The sequence below is a fragment of the Neophocaena asiaeorientalis genome, unplaced genomic scaffold (genome assembly GCF_003031525.2).
Source record: "Neophocaena asiaeorientalis asiaeorientalis breed wild unplaced genomic scaffold, Neophocaena_asiaeorientalis_V1.1 scaffold106, whole genome shotgun sequence".
In the NCBI taxonomy this organism is placed as follows: domain Eukaryota; kingdom Metazoa; phylum Chordata; class Mammalia; order Artiodactyla; family Phocoenidae; genus Neophocaena; species Neophocaena asiaeorientalis.
The window spans coordinates 4,003,779-4,026,035 of record NW_020172597.1 but is presented as its reverse complement, the minus strand read 5'-3'; the positions used below and the strand labels follow the sequence as shown (position 1 = coordinate 4,026,035).

The window sequence follows — 22,257 nt, the reverse complement described above, 5'->3', positions numbered from 1 at the left end:
TCCGCCTGCCGATGCAGGGGACATGGGTTCGTGCCCCGGTGTGGGAAGATCCCACATGCCGCGGAGCGGCTGGGTCCGTGAGCCATGGCCGCTGAGCCTACGCGTCCGGAGCCTGTGCTCCGCAACGGGAGAGGCCACAACAGTGAGAGGCCCGCATACCGCAAAAAAAAAAAAAAAAAAAAAAACCCAATGACTTGCTGAGGCAAGTTCCTACCAGCTTGTGAGGGCAAATTATTAAATTTTCAGGAATTTTGCAGGACAGAACAACTGCTAGTAACTTGAAATTGGCTATAGTGAGAATATTTACAGCTTGGAAATAGGCAAATGCTACAAACTAGGCCTTCCCCACCATCCTCCTCCCCGCCACCAGTGGTGAGACCCCCCTCCCCTCAACCAACACATACACCCAGCTGGGTACATTCCCGCCTTCCAACACTGTCATTATCAGTGGTGGAGGAAGAATCACAGGCCTCTGGAGACCCCACAGGGGCCCAGTCACAGAGTCTGCCCCAGCACAGCCAGCACCACATGCTCAGGCCAGCCTAGCGTGGGAAGCAGAGCATGCGGGCCTGAGCAGAGCAAACTGGCCGCTCTCAGACACAGGGGAGCAGTGGATAGTGGTTAAGGCACTAGTCTCGAAGACCTGGGATGTTACTCCAGTTAGGTCTCTTCTGGCTGTGTGAGTTTAGCTAAGTCCCTCTCAACACTGGGGCTCAGTTTCATCATCTTTAAAATGGGGACAGTCCTGACCTAGCAGGATGGTTCCCAGGATTAAGTGAGAACATCGGCAAAGTGAGAGGAAAGCTTCCACACCTGGGCCTGGTACAGACAGGTGTTTAGTAAGTGTTAGCTGATGCTGTTATCACACCTCCACACACATTCTCGCCCCCCAGGGCACCTGCGGCTGAACACTCCCTCACTCTCTGCACCTTGGCACAGAACGGCTCAGTGTCAGGACAAAGACAGAAAACAGGCAGCTCCGTTTCCCAGCTTTTATGAAAATTAATAACATTAATAGCTCACAGACATATACAAACACACAGACTGCTATGTACATGGTCATTAAGTTATTAATTAGTCTCTGTATAAAACGTTTCTACATTAGTGTCCCGGGCTAGGCCCGATCAGTCCTCGTGGTATATTCACAGTAGCAGCCCCTGGGCTTGGCCCCTGTCGGGGGCAGAGGGAGGCTGGTGGCTGTATAAACAGCCCGCCTCACGATGGGCACAGGAGGCGTCCTGAGTCGCTCACTCTTGAGTCTTTGGCTCCCTTCCTGGCATCTGGAGACCAGCTGTTCAGTGAGCAGGCAAGCAGGCCCAGATTCCTCATCTGGCCCGGTGACCCAGGCCCTGTGCATGGTGGCTTTGGGCCACCCAGCAGGCCCTAGAGGATTCTGGCTAGTTCTGTAGAGTCTGTGTCAGAGCAGCCCGAGCTGCTGGCCTCTTCCCTGCAAAAGCCAGAGGAGATGGGCTGGAGGAAGCACCCTTACCCACCTGCTTGTTCCCCGCAGGATCTTGGCTCTGAGGTCTTAGCTCACTGCCAGGCTGGTCTAAATCACAGGACGTAGTTTGCTCACTCCCACTCTCAGCCCAGAAACTGCTGGTAGGTTTGTTCGCTGTTCTTGCAGCCCACAAGGCACCCCAAGCCCCAGTACCACGCCCTGGCCTGGGCGAGCTGAGCTGGCACAACTCACTCCACCCTGCCCTCTGGTCTCCGCACCTGAGGTCCTGCACACCAGGAGAGCCGTGAAGAGTGTGGGCTCTGGAGTCAGAACACCAGGGCTCAAACCCCAGCTCTGCCCCTTATCACTTGTCACTCTTCCTGGTTAAGCCTCAGTGTCTTCATCTGCGGAGTGGGAATCATAGGAATCTCTGACACCCAAGGTTGTTGGACGACCATAGGAGATCACGAGTACATTCTCTAAAATGTAAACTCCTTGAGGGCAGGGATTTATCTGTTTCATTCACTACAGCAATGCCTGGCACATAGGCATCCCATTAAGTACTTGTTGAATGAATAAATGTAAAACCACTCAGCCCGGGCAGGCAGCCTGTGTTCAAGAAATGTTAACTGCCACGGTGATGAATCAGCTGGGGGAAAGGGCAGAGGAGGAGCTGTCCAGGGAAGATGTGTGGAAGGCAGGTCTGGCTTTGGCCCCAGGAGGCACTAGCCGAGGGCTTAGACTGGATGATGTCCCCTCGTCCACCTCCTTGTCCCTTCCCCACTCACCTCAGGGCCTGCAGGGCCTTCTTGTTCTGCCGCCGCTTCTCCTCGTCAATGGGGTACAGCTTAAAGAGCAGCAGGCCTACGAGGATGAGGACTATGGGAGCCATGGTCACCAGCATCTTCAGTGTGAACTTGACACGTGCTGGCTGGGAGCAGCCACGGGTCTGGTACCCAGTAAAGCTGTGGGACCCAGTGGTTAGGGGAGTGGTGAGGATGGGGCACCTGGGACCCACCCCTGCCCAGCACTGCCCAGACTCCCACCCCACTCACTCCAGACTGAGGGTGGAGATGCCCAGGGAGACTCCAGAGGCAAACTTGGTGAAGAAGACATAGAAGGAGAAGAAGATGGGCTCGGTCCCATGGATATGGGGCTGCTTCAAGTGGAAGTCATCAATGACGTCAGGCAGCATGGACCTGTACACGGTGGTGGCAGCCGTGAGCACCCTTCCACCTAGCAACCCCAGACCTCCACTAGGCCATGTGGTCCGTGTCAATAAGAGTAGTCCTCTGAGAGTTTGCAGTCCCACAGCTCACACACAGTTCAATGAGGAGTGGGCAGCTTCATGTGAATAAAAAAAGACGGCCCCTTCCTCCAAGATGAAGTAGCCCCAGATCTAGTTGCTCAGCTAGGCAGGTATAGAGTGCAAAGATCTAAGCCCCCATTTCCCACCCTGACTAGATGTGGTTGTGCAGTTCACAACCTGTACAACTGTACTGGGAAGACCTGCCCCACCCCCAACCTGGACCCACAGAATGGCCTGCAGGGAGACAAGCCCCACAGGATTCTCCCTAAGGAGCTTCAGAACTGGGGGGTAGGAGGCTGGGAAACATACCCAGCTGGGCCTATATATACTTACCAGGGTAGTAAGAAGGCAGCTGCTACACTGATGCCAGCTGCCACAGCTACCACATATGTGACAATCAGGTTACTCTCCATGAGGGCCACCAAGATGAGAAATGGCACTGCTGACTAGGGGAGCGGGCACAGGAATACGAGTCAGCTGGGAAGCTCCCATCAGTAGCCCCCAAGTCAGCCCAGGCCCTGTCCTTCAGCCCCACTCACTGAGATCCCAATGTACACAGCCATCTTCTTGCCAAACCGGGTTAGGAACCACTGCCAGATGGGGATGGTGACTGTGGCCGAGAACTGTGGATGGGCAAAGGGGGAGGAGAGGGAAGTGGGTTAGAGCCATGGAATACCCCCTGCTCTTTCCAGGACTCTAAAGGTGCTCCCAGCCCTGCTCAAGAGACAGATGACATCATCTGGACAGTTGAGGACAGGCACCCGATGGCTCTTCAGGGGAGCTGAGAGCGAGTCCCAATCTCGTCTCCTGCCTTCTCTGAGCACAGAGCTCCGGAAGTTCTGGCTTCCAACACCTTTGCTTTTGCTATGCTCTCTACTTGAACATCTAACCCCAAACCCTTTCTTCTTTTTCCCCCAGTGTAATTGAGATATAATTGACATATAACATTGTACTAGTTCAAGGTGTACAACATAAAGATTTGATATATGTACCCAAACTCTTTCTTTCATCGTCCTACCTAAGCAGTGGTAGGTCAGATCCAAAGGTTCTGAGAAGCCTCCCTCATCCCTCATGACCTTGGGCCAGTCTGGGAAACGTCCTCTGGCTATCCAAAGAACCATCTCGCAGCCTAAGCCACTTCGGCCACCCTCGGGGCCCCACACGCACCATGATGGCCAGGAGCAGATTCTGGAATTCGTTACGAAAACCCAAGGTGTAGGTGCAAAACAGGGCGAAGTTCCCCTCCACCAGCTGGGGGACAGGAGAGCGTGGTGGGAAGGAAAGGTAAGGAAACAGGTGATGTAGTTGGGGCTGAGCCTCCATGACATTCCCCTTCCTCCAGGGACCCCTGCTCACTCCGCCTCCATTCCACCTGTCCCTCGGGCTTTGTCCCATCCTGAGTCCGAGGCCTACCCCACCCCTCGTTCCACATACCCCCTCCCGCCCGGGCTGAGCATATCAGGGCCCGACTCACCATGAAAGCCAAGGAGGTGAAGAGGAAGCCGGCAATAAGCTTGATGTACGGGCCATGGCTCATGACCAGCCGGAGGCCCCGAAAGAAGGGCATCGGCTTGGCCTGCTGAGTCTCGTAGGGTTCTGGGGGCCAGAGGGGACGGTGAGGCAGGAGCAGAGGCCCCTCCCCAAGCCTGAGGCCCAGGCAAAGGGACAAAACCACCCCACGCTGGGGCCTGCACCCCTCCCCAGGACCCCTCACCTCTCTGCTCCCGCACGCCCAGGGTCAGGATGACAGCACAGATGACATAGATGGAGGCAATGACCCCTGCCGCCAGTAGGTATGCGTTTTGCTGTAAAGAGGGGAAAGGTGACATAGAGAAACAGTCAGTCTGATTTCATCCCAGCTCCCAGCAGCTCTACTCAATGACCTTGGATCAGTCCCTTCTCTGGGGGCCTCACTGTCTCTATCCGTGAAATGGGGAAATCAGCCTGCACCTGCTGTTGCTTCCCAAGGCCAAGTCCAGATGAACAAAAGGTTAAGAAGGCCAGGCTGTGGAGTCTGAGAGCCCACAGTTCAAATCTCCCCAAATCTAGTTTCCGCAACTCACTAGCTCGATTACCGTGGACAAATTATTTAGCCTCCCTGTGCTTCAGTTTCCTTATCTGCAAAGTGGGCACATTAACACTTTGTATAACAGATGCCCAACATTTACAAACACTAGCCTTTATTAATATTTTGAGGATAATGGCAAAATCACCCCATCGTTCCTCACCTCCCCCACCCCTGCCCTGCCAGGGCCTTACCGTTTCTCTGAGTGAGGTGGCGCTCTGCGTGCGATTGACACCTTCCAAGGCTACTGTAGAGGCATTGGCGTCCTGGACACAAGGTGTATGTGCTTGGCCCACAATCTGCCCCTGGATTGCTGTGCCCAGCACTGTACCTAATACCTCCACGGTCATCCCTGAGCAGGAAAAAGCAAGTCCTTTTGAGGGGCCGCACGGCTTGTGGGCCCCCAGGGAGGAAGGTCGGATGGATATAAGCCCAGCTCTAGCCACAGGTGATAGTAGCAGCTCCAGATAGGACAGTTACTGGGTACTGGGGTAGATGGCACCTTGGCCTAAACTCATGGCCTCGCTATGTGACCTCTCCCTGGTCCTTCCACCTCCCTGGTCTCACCAGAGCAGTAAGTTATTTTTAAGATGGTTTCACACCCACTCCCAAGAGCAGGGAGCTGGGCCCACAAGGGAAGAAACATGGTAGGAGGGTCAGGGAGTGGAGACCCTGGGTCCCTGGTGGGGGGCTCAGTGGGCTGGGGAGACTTACGATACGCAGTGGCAGAATCCCGCTCACTCTGTTCCGTGCTGATAAACATGGTGAGAGCTGAGTAGGGAACGTGGAAACACTGGCATGGAAGAGAGGCCCTCGGCCAGTCAGACGATGGACAGACAGATGTGGCTTCGGGCACCAACCCCGGAGGCCCCAGGGACTTCCCGCACCCCTGCCCATACTCACCGTGACCAGCGTCTCAAAGAGGCAGTAGAAAAGCAAGTACCACAGGGTCTGGCCCTGTTGGAAGTCAGGCACAAACCAGATGAGGAAGTAGGCGATGATGGCCAGGGGCGTGGAGAAGATGATCCTGAGGAAGGGGAGGGTTTGAGTGGAGGCAGGATGCCAAAACCCCAGGATCAGGGCCCAGGCTGGACTGCTCTGCAGCCTCACAGGGTGCCCGGCAGGAAGGAAATTCCTCCCCCTGGATGTACCCGCCCCAGGGTCTCTGGGAAGGGACTGATGGCCCAGCCCAGAAGGGCACACTGAGGCAGGGCCCCCAGCCTACAATCCTGAGCATGGGGTATGAGGTCAGACCCTCCTGAGTCTTGCCTGCATCTCCCCAGGTGTGAAGGCTCCAAAGACAGGGGTTTCTATGGGCTGAGGGGCTGAGAATGCAGGCCAAGACCTCAGATGGTGGGGCAGGGAGGCAGTGGGGGAGGAGAAATCCCAGTGGGATCTCACCCATGTGTGCATACACAGGAGCGGGGGAGGCCAACTCCAGGTGAAGGTGTTGCTTCTGGAGCAGCCAGAGGGGAGGACTGGGCCCAGTGCCTCCCCACATGTGAGTCCCACACCATCCTAGTTAGATCTCAGGATGGTCCAACTTCACGGCATCAGTATAGAAAGGCAGCAGAGAACCATGGTGAAAAGGCCTTTGGAGCCGCACTTCCGGGATCCAGTTCTGGTTCTACAAGTAACTATAAATAACTTGGTCTTGGGCACGTTATTTAACTTTTGAGGTTCATTTTACCAAATTATCGTTTACAAACGATGATAGTAATAGCACCTACCTTACCTTCAACATTTACTCAAGAAATATTCAAGTGCCAACTCTGCGCTGAGCGCTATTCTAATGACTTGGGACGTATCAGTAAACAAAACAGACAAGTCATTGCCCTTGTGGAATTTACATTCTAGTTGGCAAACAAAAAATAAACGTAAGATATATACTATCCAGCCTTAAAAAGGAATGAAATTCTGACACTTGCTACAACATAAAACTTGAAGACCTTATGCTAAGCGAAATCAGCCTGACACAGAAAGACAAATCTGGCATGATCCCACTGAGATGAGTCAAATTCACAGACAGAAAGTAGTTGGTTGCCAGGGGCTGGAGGGGAGCAAGGAATGGGGGGTGTTAGTGTTTAACGGGTACAGAGTTTCCGTTTGGAACAAGTTCTGGAGATGGTCGCAAAACAGTGTGACTATACTTAATGTCACTGAATTGTACACTTGAAAATGGCTAAAATGGTAAATTAAAAAATTTTTAAATAGTGTATTCTACCACACACCAAAAAAGCTACATAACATAGTAGACGGTGATTAAGTGCTGTAGAAAAAAGAAGGAAAGCAGGCTAAAGGGGATTGGGAGTATGTGGGTACAATTCACAACCAGGTGGCCAAGGTAGCCCTCACTGAGAAGGTGACCTCTGTGCCAGGCCTCGAATGAGAGGAGGGAGTTGGCCTGGCAGAGCTCGTGGGGCAACAGTGCTCAGGTGGGAAATGTGCCCCAGCAGGCCTGGGGAGTAGGAAGGAGGCCAGGGGGCCAGAGAGAGTGGCGTGAGCATGGGAGATGGAATTAGGAAATGAGGCTGGACAGGAAATGGGGTGCCAGGTCATGCAGGGCCCAGTAGGCCATTGTAAGGACTTTGGCTCTATTTCACAGGGTTGAAGTAGTTTTGAGACTTAAGTTGATATTAAAATGTAGAACAGTTCTTGGGACACAACAAGTGTTTGCTGTGATTATCACACCAGGAAAGCTCAGCGGGAGACTTCAGGGAGCTGCCGAGAGCACTGGGCTGGGAATCAGACCTCAGATCCATCCCTGCTGCATCTCCCATGTGACCCTGCTGACACTCTGCCTCTCAATGGGTGGCCGGGAACTCCAGGAAAGTGTTCCGTCAGAGTCTTCCTCGTCTGAAACGGAGGATTTAAATGCTGGCTGAGGGCAGGGACTGGTCTGAGGCCTGGGAGAGGGGGCCCCAGGGCTCAGGAGCCCTGGAAGGCCCAGCCTCTTTCTACACCGAAAGGAGAAGGGGTGCCAGGTCCCAGGTCCTAACGGGGGTGGATGAAGAGGAGGGCCATGTACATTACACAGCAGCCCTCAGCATGCGCTCAGACAGGGGTGGGGGTACCACTCAGAGGTATCACCAGGAGTTCTCACCCTGCCAGCTGAGGCCATGTGCTGAATCACAAACCAGCCTGAAGGGCCCTCAGCTACTTCACCAAGCTGGTTGCCGCACGTGCCTGCGTGGACGAGACGTCCCCAGACCTCACCTCCCAAAGGGAGGGCTTCCTCTGCTCTCCCGCCCTTGCTCTACCCCACGCCTCCCAAATCCTCAGAGAACCAGGGCTCCTCTGGCAGCCTTCACCAAACACTCCATCCGAGCAGCCGGGGCTGTGGAACCAAATGTGCTGGGAGTAACCGGGGCTGCTGCTGTTACTGCTGCTGCTGCTTCAGGCTGGCCAGGGCAGCTGCCTGCCATTGGCTGTGTCTTATGAGGAGATGTGGCAGCTCAGCCCCGCCCCTGAGTGGCTGCCAGGGAGGCGGGTACAAGCCCCAGTCTCAGGGGCTGGCTCACCGGGAACCCCAGCAGCCTGTGCAGGTAAGGCAGACTCTCCTGCCCACTGGCCCTGAAGCATGGATCAAAGGCCCCAAGCTGGGCCTTTGCCAGGGGCTGGCGGGATTTCAGTGGGAGGGGGACCTCGTGGGAAAGGAAGCTGTGCTGGGGGGCAGGGACTGTGGGAAGAGCTTTGAAGGCCTTGAAGGCCGGAGACCAGGTATGGGCGCCCCTGGGGCAGGAAGGCGCCCACTCGAGCCTGGATGGGCTGGCCCCCCCCCCCCCGCCCCCCAACCACCAAGCAGGATGTCCTGGAGGGAACCAGAGCTCTGGACTGTCAGCCTGTCCCTTGCGCCTGCCTTTGCCATCTGATCTGTAGCACCACCCCCCTCCCAGCCTTGCCTCAAAGCCTGAGGCTGAGGCGTGTAGGCTCTGTGTCAAAGGAAAAGGTAGTTCTCACGGTCCAAGGAGCCAGAGGTTATGCTGTCCCTTCTGGGTTGTACCTTCCACGCTTACCCCTCCACCAGGAGCCACTCTGCAGGGGTGCCAAATTACACTTAATAAGTGCCAGAAATGGTTCTAAGCACGTTACGTATTAAAAAATTTAATTCTCACCACAACCCTGTGAGACAGGCATAATCATTATCCCCACTTTGCAGGTGAAGAAACTTGAGGCTGAGATGTTAAATGTCTTGCCTAAGGTCGTACAGCTCTAAGTGGCGAAGTCGGTATTCAAAATGAGGCAGGCCGGCTCCAGAGTGTAACCTTTCAACGATTATGGGAAGTGATGGAGCGGGAGAAGTTAGAATTCCAGCTTCATGGAAGGGAAAAGGACCTTGGGGAGGAATGGGGCCTGGGCCAGGGGAAGCTGCTCAGTCTAGCAATTCGGCCAGCCTGGGTATGAACTGGCAGGAGTTCCAATGCCCATGCCTGGGGCAGCTGAGACCTTGCTGGGGTTTTTGCATCATTCCTTCTCCTCACCCCCCAGCCTGTGACAAACCATGTGGAAGGACCACAGGGTAGCAGACATGTCAGAAGCCCCGCCTTCTACCACCTCAGAAGGAGCATTTTCTACTCACCAGGGCATGAGGCGGCCTAGACGGGTCCAGGGGGATTTGCTAATGCAGAAGCCCACCAGGGGGTCTGTGATGGCATCCCAAGCTCGGCCCACAAACAGGATGATGGAAGCAGAGAAAGGATCCACCTGGGATGGGAAACAGGCAAAAGATGACTTCCTCATCCTTCAACTGATGGGCAACATCCACCCTCACTGATGGGCAAAGGCAGGGCTCCCTCCCCACTTCAGCCTGGCCAGTAGGACCCTGTACTGCTCCCACCCAGGCCTTAAGCATCATCACTTGCCTTGTTAATAATGACAACAACAGTTTCCCAACAGAAGTAGCACTGTGTGTCTCCTTGGAAACTTTCCCAGATATTTCCCCCTAGGTCCTCCCCTCCGCTGCCCTTGAAAAACACTCCCATCAATTAGAATGAATCCAGAATTCAGTTCCTTGCCTCCCTCTCACAAGCCCCAACCACCTGATATCAGAAATAGCATTTGCTAAAAAAAAAAAAAAAAGAAAGAAATAGCATTTGCTGGGTCACCGCAGTGGCCCTCAATTTCCCCATCTGTATAATGGGGTTATGATCCCTATCTTACAGGGTCAAGCTCTATCTTGGATGTGAAAAAGAAATCAATAGAAAAAATGTTGAAAAAGTAGACTGTTACTATCACTACCCATTCAAGCTATCCCCCTCCCCCCAAACCTTCTAGGCCTAAATAGACAGTTTCTCTGGACTCTTCCTCATCCATCAAGGCTCTACTATTACTATCACTCCAGGAAGCTGGAGAGGCCTCTCCCACACTGCAGTTTCCCCAGTCTGACTTTTCTAACTTTTTACATTTTGACAGCAGGTTCCCCATATTTGCATCCCATTTTGGGCCTGGTCCATGGGAGTTGCTCAAAAACTAGCTGCTTAAATTAAGTCATTTGTCTTTTCTGGGGCTTAGGGTTCCCCATCTATTAAGTGAATACAAGATACCTTTCTTGCAAAGTCACCAACCCCTGAGCCAAGCCAGCTACTGCTGTCCAGCTGGGGGTATTGTGTGCCAGTCTCTTCTAAGAACATCACAGCGGGCTCCATTCTATCACACCACCGCCTACCCCTCCAGGCTCTGTTGCTCTTGCCAGGCAAGGAAGAGTGAGCTGACCTTGCCAGCTAAGACTCCTGGGGCAGAGACTCCCCTTCTGGATACTCTCCAAAGCCTTCTTGTTTCTCATCCGCTGTGACTCTGAGAGGCAGGAGACTAGGGATTCCCAGTCCCATTTCACAGATGGGGAAACTGACCCTACCCTGGAGTCCGTAGTCTCTCCCACCTTGGGGTGATGGAGGAGCCCTAGCGGGCTCAGCTCACTCACCTGAGCTACATCCAACAGGTAGATCTGCAGGAAGAACCCCAGGGCACAACCTGTCACCTGGTAGGGGGTCCCCCCAACTGCATAGCAAAGTTTGTTGCAAATGGACAACTGGTTTTTCTTCTTCGACTCCTTCTAGGAAGAAGAGGAAAGAATGAAAAGAGATCCACAATCCTGGCCTTCATCCTGGAAGTTTCCAGAGACAGGAAACTCTGGAACTTTGCCAGGAGGAACAAGTCTGCCTTGCCCTATTCCCACCCAGGGAGAGCTCACTTCCCACAAGAAATGAAAGGTATTCTCTGTTCTTAAAAATCTGGAAAAGGGGAATCCATACTGAGGAAGTAGCCCCTAAGCCACCCCACCCCAGACCCAGATCCTTATCAGCTCGTCTTCACTTAGTGACTCCCCCCAAGGCCTCAGTTCTGTTTGTTTCCAAGTTGGAGAGGGAGCACGCTCCAGCAATGGACCTGTCCCCACCTGGCACCTGCTGCCACAACCTGAAAATCCTCTTGCCGCCAAGAGCTGTCTAAGCCCAGCCCTGGCTTCTGCCCTGGTTCAGAGGCTAGTGAACATGCCTACTGGGTGAGGGCTCTAGAGATCCCTAAGGGCCCAACCCAGCTGGCTCTAGGCCCAGCTGTTCCTTCCATCTGTCCCAGAGCCTCCCTGGCCCCTGGAGGCAGCCAGATCTTCAGGCAAACCCAGGAGCTGTCCTACCCTCCCTCTCTCCCTGTGCCCCTCCCCCAGTTCCCAGAGGATCTTGGAGAGGGGAGGAAAGGCCTCTAGGTGCAGGGCTGGACCCTCTCTGGGTGGGGCACTAGGGACGTTAAGGTTGCCCAGGGAAAGTAGATTACTCAAACATGGGAGCAGCATAATTGCTTTCCCAGGCTTCTTCCAAGGATCGGTTAATAAAATTAAAACGAAAAGGCAGTCACCTCCTAGGCAGATATCTTTTGCCTGGGATCCCTCCCTGGGGCCGCCTGATGTCACTGGGCCCTTCATTATGTCCAGAGAGCTGGGAATGGGGCCGAAGGTCAAGACGCGCAAAGCGCCGCGCGCGGGCCGACAGCTACACTGACACAAACGCCTGCGGAATGCGGCTCCTTTAAGAGCAGAGCCCTTGCTCTTATGAATGAACTTGAGCGGCCCTCACTGCGGAGTTGAGAAGCAGGCGTAGCATGTGGGGGTGGAGAGAAGGGGGATGAGAGATTTGGGACCAAGTTGGGTTTCCCAGATTTCTGGGGTCTCTCTGGCGTCTAGGGCAGCAAAATTAAGCGTCCGGTCACAGAGGAACGGAAACCGACTAGGCAGAGCGGAGCCGGGCACAACGTGGAGCCACCGGTGGGGCCGCTCCCCAGAGACACCCAGAGTGGGGGGTGGGCAAAAGGGGGCCAGCGCCTACAAACCTTCTCCATCACTGCCTGCCTCCAGGGCACCCCAGGGCCCTCTCCTGCCTCTGGGTCCTCCTGTTCCCGGCTTAGCCCAAGGTGTCCCAGAACCAGGTTTATCCCGTGACGCCCCAACCTCAGCCTGCCGCCCACCCTTGACCCTCCACCCGGAGTGCCCGGCCCTCACCTTCACCTGGACCGGGCGTTCACCGGCTTGGAGGATGCCCGTGGGCAGCAGCCCCGCGGCGGAGCCGCTCTCGGCGCCCTCTCCTTTGGCCATGAGCCGCGGGCCACGCCGCCCCGGGCCGGGAAGCCGGGATGTTCCTCTGCTCCGCGATGTTCTTCTGCTCCGCGGGCCTCCGCTCCGCCCGGGCTCGCGTGGTAGTTGTAGCCGCCGCCGCCGCTACGAACGCCGCTGACTCGCTCACTGCACTCCCCACGCGCCTCTTAAAAGGTTGGGCCCTGCCCTCTCTAACTGGCCAATCCTGGAGCTCTGCTACACCGCCGCCAGCCAATCCTGGAGCCCGTCGGTCCTCCCGCCGGCCCAAACCCCTCTGCAGCTTGTGCCACCAAGCCACGTTCTCCAGCCTGGAGCCCGCATCCGGCTGCGCGTCTCCGCGCGACCCCGGGGTTAAAGCCGGAGACCCACTTGACAAGCACGAGGAACTGAGGTCCGAGGCTACAAGTGACCTGCCCGAGGTCCCCCAGAGTGAGTTCTACCTGAGTGAGATCTACACCCCAAGACTTCCGACCCCCAGGCCTAGGAAAGGCAGAGGCTTGGAAACCTACAGCCCCCTTTAACGTCTGGAGTCAGTTCGAGTCTCCCTCTGCTCCAAACCTGGAGCATATAGCGCTGACACTTTCCTAACCGACACCCCTCACCCCTCCTCCAAGACGGACCATTTCTTCTTCCCGACATTGGCATCTGTGGGGCCCTCGCGATGGGAGAGAAAGACGAGGCAACGCAGTCGCAGTCGCTGCCGGCAGGAAGCTCCTAAGTTGTGGAGAGGAGTCGGGACCACAGCCATCAGCACACAATGATGATAACAGCGGCATTTTACGGAGAGCTCCCTCCATGCTTAACATGATCTAATTCAACCCTCATAACCACCGCGTGAGGGTGGTGCTATTATTATCCCCATTTTACAACTGATGGAAGGAAAACTCAGAGAAATGAAACAGCGCTCATGTGGCAGAGGCAGGCCTATAAGGTTTTGCCCCATTTCACATCCTTCCCTCTCCACAGCCCTGTGCTATCCCTCTCAGCAAAAATTATGAGAAGGCTAAACCAGTCTCCCCAAGAAGAAGCCCTGGGAGAGGGAATTCCCTGGCGGTCCAGTGGTTGGGACTCCGTGCCTTCACTGCCGAGGACCAGAATTCAATCCCTGGATCCCTGATCGGGGAACTGGGATCCCACAAGCTGCGTGGCACGGCCAAAAAGAAGCCCTGGGAGATACAAAGCTCTGGGTTGAAACAATCAAGGAAAGGTTTGAAAGAGTGCTGAATAATCTGGTCCTTGAAAGAAGATGGGGACTTCCCTGGTGGCACAGTGGTTAAGAATCCGCCTGCCAATGCAGGGGACACAGGTTCGATCCCTGCTCGGGGAAGATGCCACATGCTGTGGAGCAACTAAGCCCGTGTGCCACAACTGCTGAGCCTGCGCTCTAGAGCCTTCGAGCCACAACTACTGAGCCCGCGTGCCACAACTACTGAAGCCCGCGTGCCTAGAGCCCATGCACTGAAACAAAGAGTAGCCCCCACTCGCCACAACTAGACAAAGCTCGCATGCGGCAACAAAGACCCAACGCAGCCAAAAATAAATAAATTTATAAAAAAGAAAGAAGATGGGAGGCTAGACCCAGATGCCAGAAAAGTCTTCTACCACCTCTGGGCCCCTTATGTCACCATCAGCCCTGGCTTCCCAGGCACTCAAGAGGCTGGGAGGGGGCCAGTTGAGACTGACTAGTGAAGTGGTTGCTGGGATGCTCAAAGGCTACTCACTCCTGTGCCTGTGGTTGCTCAGTGTCAGTTTCCTTTTTTCTTTCATAAAATCTGATTGCCAGCAGGAGAGATGAGGTCTGGCTGCCCCAGGATGGCCACACCAAGCTTCCTCATCTGCCCTAGCAGATCCTCATCTTGGCACACAGATTTTGGCCACTGCTGAGCCTAAGGGAGCCAAGATGAGGCAGCTGAATACTGTGAAAAGGGCCTGAACTGGCCCCCACGGTTCTGCCATGAGCAGTGTGACACTGTTCTGTCTCTTCCCCTCTCTGGGCTTGAGTTGGCTGAGGGACTGTACGATCCCTTCCAGCACTAACAACCTCAGTCCGATGGGATCACACTACCACACAAGTGATTTAGACCCCTGCCAACCCGTGAGCTCTGGGAAGGTAGGAACCACATCTTTTCCACGGCCATATCCCCATTGACTAGCGGGGGCCTGACTCAGATGTGTTCAGTGATGCCTGCTCAGCCTCCCTCAGGTACAAGCATAAGGGTAGCCCATTCAGAAAAGCCCCATGCTCCTCCGTTTACCAGCTGTGTGGTTGATCCTGGGCAGCTCAGTTAACCTCCCTGTGTATAAGGTGGAGATATTAAGTGACTACCTAATAGAGCTGTCTTGGATATGAAACAAGAAAATGCAGGGGAAGTGCTTAGCACAAGTGCCTGGGAGCCGAGGCTGCGCTGGTCCCCCCTCCTGGCCCAATTCCAGTCTGCCAGCATAGCATATAAGATTCCAGATATGGCCTGACCAAGCCAACACAATAGGCCTATTATTTTCCCCAGTCTGGACACGACACATTGTTAATGCAGCCTAAGACTGCTGGGCTTTGGAGCCTTTCTCTCCCATGACTAGCTCCCATCAGGTTGTGGTCAACTAAATCATTCAGATCCTTTTCACTGGAGCTGGGGTCAAGTCAGGTCTCTCCCTCATCCTCTGCTTTGTGTAGTGTCTCCCCCTTCTTGAAGCTCACAGAACAACAGTGTCATCTTGCTTATTCCAACCTGTCGAAATTGTTTTGAATGCTGGTTCTATTGCCCCCTGTTTTCTCTCCCTAAGTTTAGATCCAGGCTGCTCCAGGCAACTTCAACTATACCATCCAGCCTGCTGGTCAAGACAGAGCCCCATAACACATCACTAGAGACACTCGTTCACCACTGACCGAATCAGGGCCCTGCTAATACAACAGCTCCCAATTATTGCTGGGCAAGCACTGTGCTAAGTGCTTTAGGTATATACCATCTCATTGACTCACAACATAACTGGGGAGGGTAGTTTTTATTACCCCCACTTTATAGACCATGAACCTGAGGCTAAGAGAGGGAAAGCAGCGACCAGTTTTATACACCCAGAGTCAGGCCTCTTTTTCAGACCATGAGCTTGGCTGTGAACTCGTCACTTAGAGATGTTGTCCTCTGGCTACACACAGTCTTGACAATGTGTCTCCATGGCCCTCTCGGCTACTCTTGTTCCTACCCCCTTTCCCCCACACCACCAGGCCTGGGGCCCAAGAGGCTTTGCTTAGGTTCCCGTCCAAGGTGGGCAGAGAGCAACCTTATCAGCTCCATTAGCCTCAGGAGCCTGGAGCAGAGACCTGGGCCCTTCTTCATAGCAACATTCTTTTCATCTAGGATAGCAGTGAGGACAAGGGCTTCTCCCTTAGGAACAGAAAGGCAACTCCCCTCTCTGAGGGGTACTATCCTTGCAGCCAACCTTGACCTTTTCTGGATCTAGCCCAGCCTCACAGTCAAGGACAAATGCATTTCAGAGATCCCCTTGTTGCTCTCCACCTGTCTATGCCCTCACAGGGCACTATTCCCAGCCTGGTGGGCTTCATCATATCCTAGCGTACTCCCCTGAAGGCCTTTGGGGAAGGCCACCGGGTCCCCTGATCTTCTTGGGAGACAGAGCAGCAGAATTAAGTGCAAAGATTCCAAGGACAGGTCACCTGCCTTCATAGCCTATCTCTACCATACAATTTACTCTTGGGCAAATTACAAAATCTCCTGAGCCTCACTTTCCTCACCTGTCAAACGGGGATAATAATTCTGTGTATCTCACAGTGTTATCATGAGGGTTAAGTAGGGTCCTTAGAACAGCGCTTGGCCTATAGTAAGCATTTAAAAAGTTTTATCGCCATCAGTAACATCATCACCACCATCATCATCAGTAGTAGTATCCTGGGCAAAGCCACACAGAGTAAGGCCACTTAAGTCAGAGGGGAGAAAATTTGATGTAAATGACTAGGGGCTAGATTTATATCTGGTGATTCAAGGTGGTATTTCTAGCCCTGTGGGATTCTTCCAGGGCAGGATTACCAGGTAGAGCCGTTGGGGTGCTGGTGCTAGGAGATTGTTGCTAAGTGAAGGTGTTGTCAGATGCCAGTGTTGCCAAGTGGGACAGTTTGCTTGCAGACCATTATCCAATGGTAAGATCTCTTTAGTCCCTAACTGGCAGATCTACCACCCTGACTTCTGGAGAAAAGGAGCCCAGCCCATGCCTTAAAACATACTTATCTCAAGAGCCACTAGTGAGTTTATACCCTAAGTGGTGGTGGTCTGAGGCCTGAGGCCAGGGAATGGCCAGGTTGAAGAGCTTAGGGCTGGGCAAGCTATTGTCTGAGGCTATTCCCCCACCTAGCCCTTTTGTTTGCCCTGCAGGGAGATGGAAGGGCAGAAAGTAAGAAGGAGGGACTCTTGAGGGTCCCAAGAGAGGCTCTTTGAGAAGGAAGTAGCTGAGGGCCCTTGAAGTCATCTGAGGGTGACCAGTTCCTGCCTGGATGTTGGTTGGGCAATAGAGAGACAGGAGAGGCCTCGAGGCTGATCCCCCAACTCAAAGCTGATCACTCCATGGGGAAGCCTCCTATCCGGGCTTCAGGACTGAGCTGGGTGATGGGTCTAATTTCTGAGCCTCAGTTGGGGCTGAGGGACATGGAGAGTGCCCAGAGACTCCTTGGGATACTTGGTGCCCCCTTCCCTACCTAGTGCCTCTGTATCTTCTCATCCTTGACTCCCCCAGGTTCAAGGTCCTCTCCAGAAGAGAGAGACAGCCCTACTTCCCAGGAAGACTCTGACTGCTGAGGTGACATGAGAATGATAGTGTGGAAGAAGCTGGGTAGGTCAGCCTTGGCTCAGAAAGCCACGCCGTGGCACAGCTCTGAGGGAGACCCAGTGGCTGGACCAACCTGCCTGGTAGGCTCCGGGGTACAAGATCACGTGAGGTGCTCTCTGGGCAGAAGCCCAAAGCCTGGCCTCAGAAGAAGCGGTGGGGACTGAAGCCTGAGTGATACTGCTCTCTTACAGGCTGGCCAGGCCTCTGCCTTCCTTCTCTTTATGCTCATTCCATATTCCTGCATAGCAGCTGTGCCTCGGTCTGCTGGCCTTGACCCTCTGAGAGCCGGTAGACTCTTTCAGAGTAAGTGATTGTTGGACTCAGACCAACGTGGCAGAAGCAGAACCTGCCTGAGGTCCCGCCTCCCATCTGGGCCTCCTTTGACCTATCTATACAAAAAGCACTCTGGACAGCCCAACACCATGCAGTGGCTGCTTCCACTTCCACTGACATGCAGAGACCTCCAGCTTTTGGTGGCTACCTTCAGACACGTAACCCTGTGATCTCATGGTGATTAGGTGCAAGAGATAAGCATAGCTGGGGCCCTTAGAGAGTGTGGCCTGGAGTCAGGCTCAACAGGATTTGAATCTAGTTCTGTCTCTAGCCAGCTCTGTGACTTTGGGGAGGTCAGTTAAGTTCTCTAAGTCTCATTTATCTGATCTGTAATTTATCAGATCGTCATGTTATAAGATCAGGTGAGACAATGTATGTGTACAAAACAAACCTTACAGTTGGCTCTCAACAAATGTTAACTTTGGGACTTCCCTGGTGGTGCAGTGGTTAAGAATTCCCTGGCCAATGCAGGGGCACGGGCTCCACAACAAGAGAAGCCACCACAATGAGAAGCCCGTGCACCACCAGGAAGAGTAGTCCCCCACGCACCGCAACTCGAGAAAGCCCGCGTGCAGCAATGAAGACCCAATGCAGCCAAAAATAAATAAATCAAAAATCAATCAATCAATAAATAGGGGGATGAAAAGGTCATATTTGTTTTTTGAAAATTCATCTGTTGGGGGATTCCCTGGCAGTCCAGTAGTTAGGGCTCCGTGCTTCTACTGCTGTGGGGCTGAGGGCCCGGTTTGATCCCTGGTCGGGGAATTAGGACCCTGCAAGCCACGTGGCGAGGTAAAAAAAAAAGATTCATCTGTTGTTGGAGATTGGCTCAGAGGGGACCAGTTAGGGCATTGCTGCAACAGTCCAGGAGAGATGAGATGAGGGTCTGAGGATGGCCAGTGACAGTGTCATCTTTATAAAGTACAGATGTGGTCATTTTACTCCTCTGCATTTAATCCTTTTAATGGCTCCCCAGTGTCTTCAGGATGAGGATACAAGGCCTCTCTCCATCTTCTCAGCCTCAGGGATTACCAGATCCCCAGCCAGAAAATGCCCAGCCAATCCAAGCTGTTCAGTATTCCTGCACCCACCATCCTCCAACACACTTCCATGTCTGTGGTGTTCCCTGTGGCTGGCATGTTCATCCCTGTCTCAGGAACTCTTACTCATTCTTCAGGGTTTGGTTGCAGTACCACCTCCTGTGAAGCCTTCGCAGACTTCTACCCCCCAGACAGAAGCTGATGTTTTCAAATGTGTACTCAGACAGATCTCTATAAGGGCTTTGTCACATCATTCCATAACTTAGTCTGCTTACACTTGTCTCTATGATTAGATGTTACTTTCTCAGAGGATAAGATCATCCATGCTTTATTCATCTCTGTGTTGCTGGGTGGACACCGAATAGTCTCAGTGAAAGTACTGACAAGGCCACCTTTACAGCTCCCCCAAGTATCCTTTTTTTTTTTTAATTTAAGACTCTCAACCTTTAAGTTTTAAACCCAGATCAGAAAGTGTTTTTCCACTGTCTATTAATCAAAGACATCCTGCCAATCAGAGGGATCAGAGGAAAGAAATTAACATTTAAAAAAATAAATTTATTTATTTTTGGCTGCGTTGGGTCTTCGTTGTGGCACGCGGGCTTTTCGTTGTGGTGGCTTCTCTTGTTACGGAGCACGGGCTCTAGGCGCACGAGCTTCAGTGGTTGTGGCTCGCGGGCTCTAGAGCGTAGGCTCAGTAGTTGTGGCGCACGGGCTTAGTTGCTCTGCGGCATGGGATCTTCCTGGACCAGGACTCGAACCTGTGTCCCATGCATCGGCAGGCAGATTCTTAACCACTGCGCCACCAGGGAAGTCTTCAATAAATGTTTGATGAGTGAAAGACTAAATGAGTGAAGGGGCTGTAATAGCCCCTTCCTCCATGTTTCTGGGACTATGGGTCTACATAAAGCGCTTCCTAATTTCCTTTCTGGTAGAAGTGAGACCAGAGAAAGGAAGGAACTTGCTCAAGGTCACAAAGCAAGTCATCAGTGGAGGGACTCTGTTTCCCATCCCATTGGGATTCTGAGGGCCAGCCCTTGCAGAGAAAGCCCTGTTTTGCCTGGTATCTGAGTCCCCAAGATGGACCCTCCAGACCAGGACTGGGAGGACCACAGAACACTCCCCCCGCCACACACACAAACACCAGCTCCTTGCTCCCTCCTGCCAGGAGTAGGGTTGAGATCTGGAATTCTTCCACCTCGGCTTGCAGTCTTGATCTCTGCCTTTGGGGCTGCCTCTAGGAGGAGCGTCAAAGATCTGCTAGGCTCTGGGCTGAGTGTGGGGTTCTAGGCCACCCTAACTAGTAGGTTAGACTCTGAGTTCTGGAACTAAGATGAGTCTGTGCTGGGTTCTAGGCTTTGGGGCAGGTTCTGAGCTGGACTCTAGGCTGCTCTGAGCTCTAGATTTTGGGCTTTGTTTTGACCTGAATTCTGGACTCTGAGCTTTGGGTCCTCTGGCTCTGGGTTCTAGGCTGTGACCTGGGTTGTAGGCTGAGGGTCCAGCTCTAAGTTCTGAGCTCTGATCTTGGGCTCTGGCTAGCCTTTGGGACAGGTTGTGCTCTGGGCTCTGTGGTCTGGGTTCTGGGCTGGACTTTGGACCAGGGATGGGCTTGTTTGGCCTCTGGGTTCAAGGCTCTGAGCTGTACTTTGGGGCTGGGGTGGGCTGAAACCTTAGGTGGTAAGCTGTGATCTCTGTCCTCTGAATTCCAGGCTCTGGGCTTACATTGGGTGGGAGGAAGGGGTTACAGAAGGGAGAGTAGCAAATTCTTGAGCTTCTCCCTTTGCCCCACTTCTCTTCCTGGAGATTTTCAGCTTTACTTCCTCTTCCCAGAGGAGAAGGCCAAAGTGAATGTGGTAGTAACTTTCCTTGAGGTGCCGAAGACTTCCCTGGTCACCAGGAAGAATAAGTGAAGGGTAGGGCAGGTGACAGGTGGAGGTGTCCTCAGGTGGGCAGGATCTATTCTGCTTGTTATCAAGGACCTTCCCACAGAGCCCAGTGTAGTGAGGAAGCACAGGCGCAGCTCATGGCAACCATGGGGTGAGAGCAAGGGGTTCCTACCCCTACCTTTCCTTTCCTTCCCCCGAGATGTCACCCCACCCTCTGTTCCAGCCAGGAGTAGGGTTTGGAGCTCTTGGGCCCCAGAAGAGGTAGTTTCCAGGGCTCACCGAAGCCTTTGCTCAGGTCCATCCCCTTACCCTGACTGCTTTCTCCCTTACAATGGACCTCTCCACATTTTATTCCCCTTCCTCCCCCATCTGCTCTGGAGCCTTTTGCCCAGCAGGACTCCTCCCCAGCCCCAATGCTGGACATGCTCACTCCACGACGCTGCCATGAATGCAAGGCCTATGTGCTGGTGACAGAATTCACTGAAGGAGCAGGAATTCCTGTAGGGAAATACAACTGGGAAAAATCATTGAAAATTGTACATGACACATGACTGCCCGAGGGGAAAAACAACCAAAACCTGTTAACAGGATGTCCCCTCATGAGTACACTCAGTTCCTAACTTTATTCTCCTGTCTCAGATCTTCCTTCCCTCACACCCACGGAAAGAGACCACCTTTCCAGTTCTTCATTGGGCAAAGTCCCCATTAGGCTCTGTGCAGGAAACCTCACCCCCTAAGCCACATGGGATCAAATCAACAGGATAAGAAACACTCAGCAGAACACTCGCCAAAGTCTGACTTGTTCAGTCTAGACGAATTTCACAGCAAGAGCGTGCAGAGGTACAGGAAATAGCCTTCACCAGACAGCCTAGGGTGGGCTTGGCAGTTTTGATTCTCAGTGTCCTGTCCCTTTAAAGTCTTTCCACCAATGAGAAGTAACAAGCTATGCCTCCTCCTCATTGTTCAGATTTGGCCTTTTGGGTGAGTGGGGATGGTGGGGTGGGGATAGAGTGGTTAAATGCAGATCAAAAACACACATACACACATACGCCTATAAAATACAAGTGTTTATTCTCAGCAACAGTATAGTCTAAATCCATATTGAGGAAGAAAAACACTTTCCTAAGAGCCCTATAATTGGGTCCCTGCCCATAGTGGGGATAACTCGAATTATCTTTTAGAGCAATGGCAGATCCTCTGAGCACATCCTCTTATTTCAGGCTATGCCCCAGCCTACCATGTATAAAAACAAGCCTGCAAAGAGCATTAACCTGTGATAGTTCCTCTTGGGTATCTAATGTCCTTGTAAGAGCTTTTTTAAAAAAAATAATAAATATTTATTTTTGGCTGCGTTGGGTCTTCGTTGCTGCGTGTGGGCTTTCTCTAGTTGCAGCGAGTGGGGGTTACTCTTGGTTGCAGTGTGCGGGCTTCTCATTGTGGTGGCTTCTCTTGTTGCAGAGCACAGGCTCTAGGCGCACAGGCTTCAGTAGTTGTGGCGTGTGGGCTCAGTAGTTGTGGCTCGTGGGGTCTAGAGTGTAGGCTCAGTAGTTGTGGCGCACAGGCTTAGCTGCTCTGCGGCATGTGGGATCTTCCCAGACCAGGGCTCAAACCCATGCCCCTGCATTGGCAGGCAGATTCTTAACCACTGCACCACCAGGGAAGTCCCAATAAGAGCTTTGAAATGATTACTTCCTTCACTTTGGACCAGATGAAAATCATGGGGAATGGAGGGCTTGAATTCTTCCTGTCCCAGAGGGAAGCATTCCAGAAG

The 22,257-nt window shown here is 53.2% G+C and overlaps 1 protein-coding gene across 4 annotated transcripts; it reads right to left on the bottom strand.

Moving 5' to 3' along the window:
* Nucleotides 1-968: 968 nt before the first annotated feature.
* MFSD2A (MFSD2 lysolipid transporter A, lysophospholipid) lies at nucleotides 969-20,624 on the bottom strand. 4 transcript variants are annotated; one of them, XM_024738800.1, is made up of 15 exons: nucleotides 20,613-20,624; nucleotides 12,311-12,563; nucleotides 10,736-10,867; nucleotides 9,395-9,519; nucleotides 5,719-5,842; nucleotides 5,530-5,608; nucleotides 5,010-5,167; nucleotides 4,465-4,555; nucleotides 4,225-4,346; nucleotides 3,918-4,001; nucleotides 3,290-3,373; nucleotides 3,084-3,196; nucleotides 2,497-2,640; nucleotides 2,230-2,406; nucleotides 969-1,447 (listed from the first exon to the last, which is right to left on the bottom strand). In XM_024738800.1, the coding sequence occupies exons 2-15, from the start codon at nucleotides 12,395-12,397 to the stop codon at nucleotides 1,384-1,386; spliced, it is 1,584 nt and encodes a 527-aa protein (XP_024594568.1). In that variant the 5' UTR covers nucleotides 12,398-12,563; nucleotides 20,613-20,624; the 3' UTR covers nucleotides 969-1,383. The 4 variants fall into 4 exon arrangements, with proteins under 4 accessions (XP_024594568.1, XP_024594566.1, XP_024594567.1 ...); XM_024738798.1 differs by having other exon boundaries at nucleotides 984-1,447; nucleotides 12,305-12,563; XM_024738799.1 differs by lacking the exon at nucleotides 20,613-20,624 and having other exon boundaries at nucleotides 989-1,447; nucleotides 10,736-10,864; nucleotides 12,305-12,540.
* Nucleotides 20,625-22,257: the final 1,633 nt, after the last annotated feature.

Coding starts and splice junctions, on each gene's coding strand:
- MFSD2A (XM_024738798.1), bottom strand. CDS start 12,397: ATGGCCAAAGGAGAGGGCGCCGAGAGCGGCTCCGCCGCGGGGCTGCTG. Junction 4,556..5,009: donor CCACCTCACTCAGAGAAACG/GTAAGGCCCTGG, acceptor CCCTCTTTACAG/CAAAACGCATACCTACTGGC. Junction 2,407..2,496: donor ATCTCCACCCTCAGTCTGGA/GTGAGTGGGGTG, acceptor TGGGTCCCACAG/CTTTACTGGGTACCAGACCC.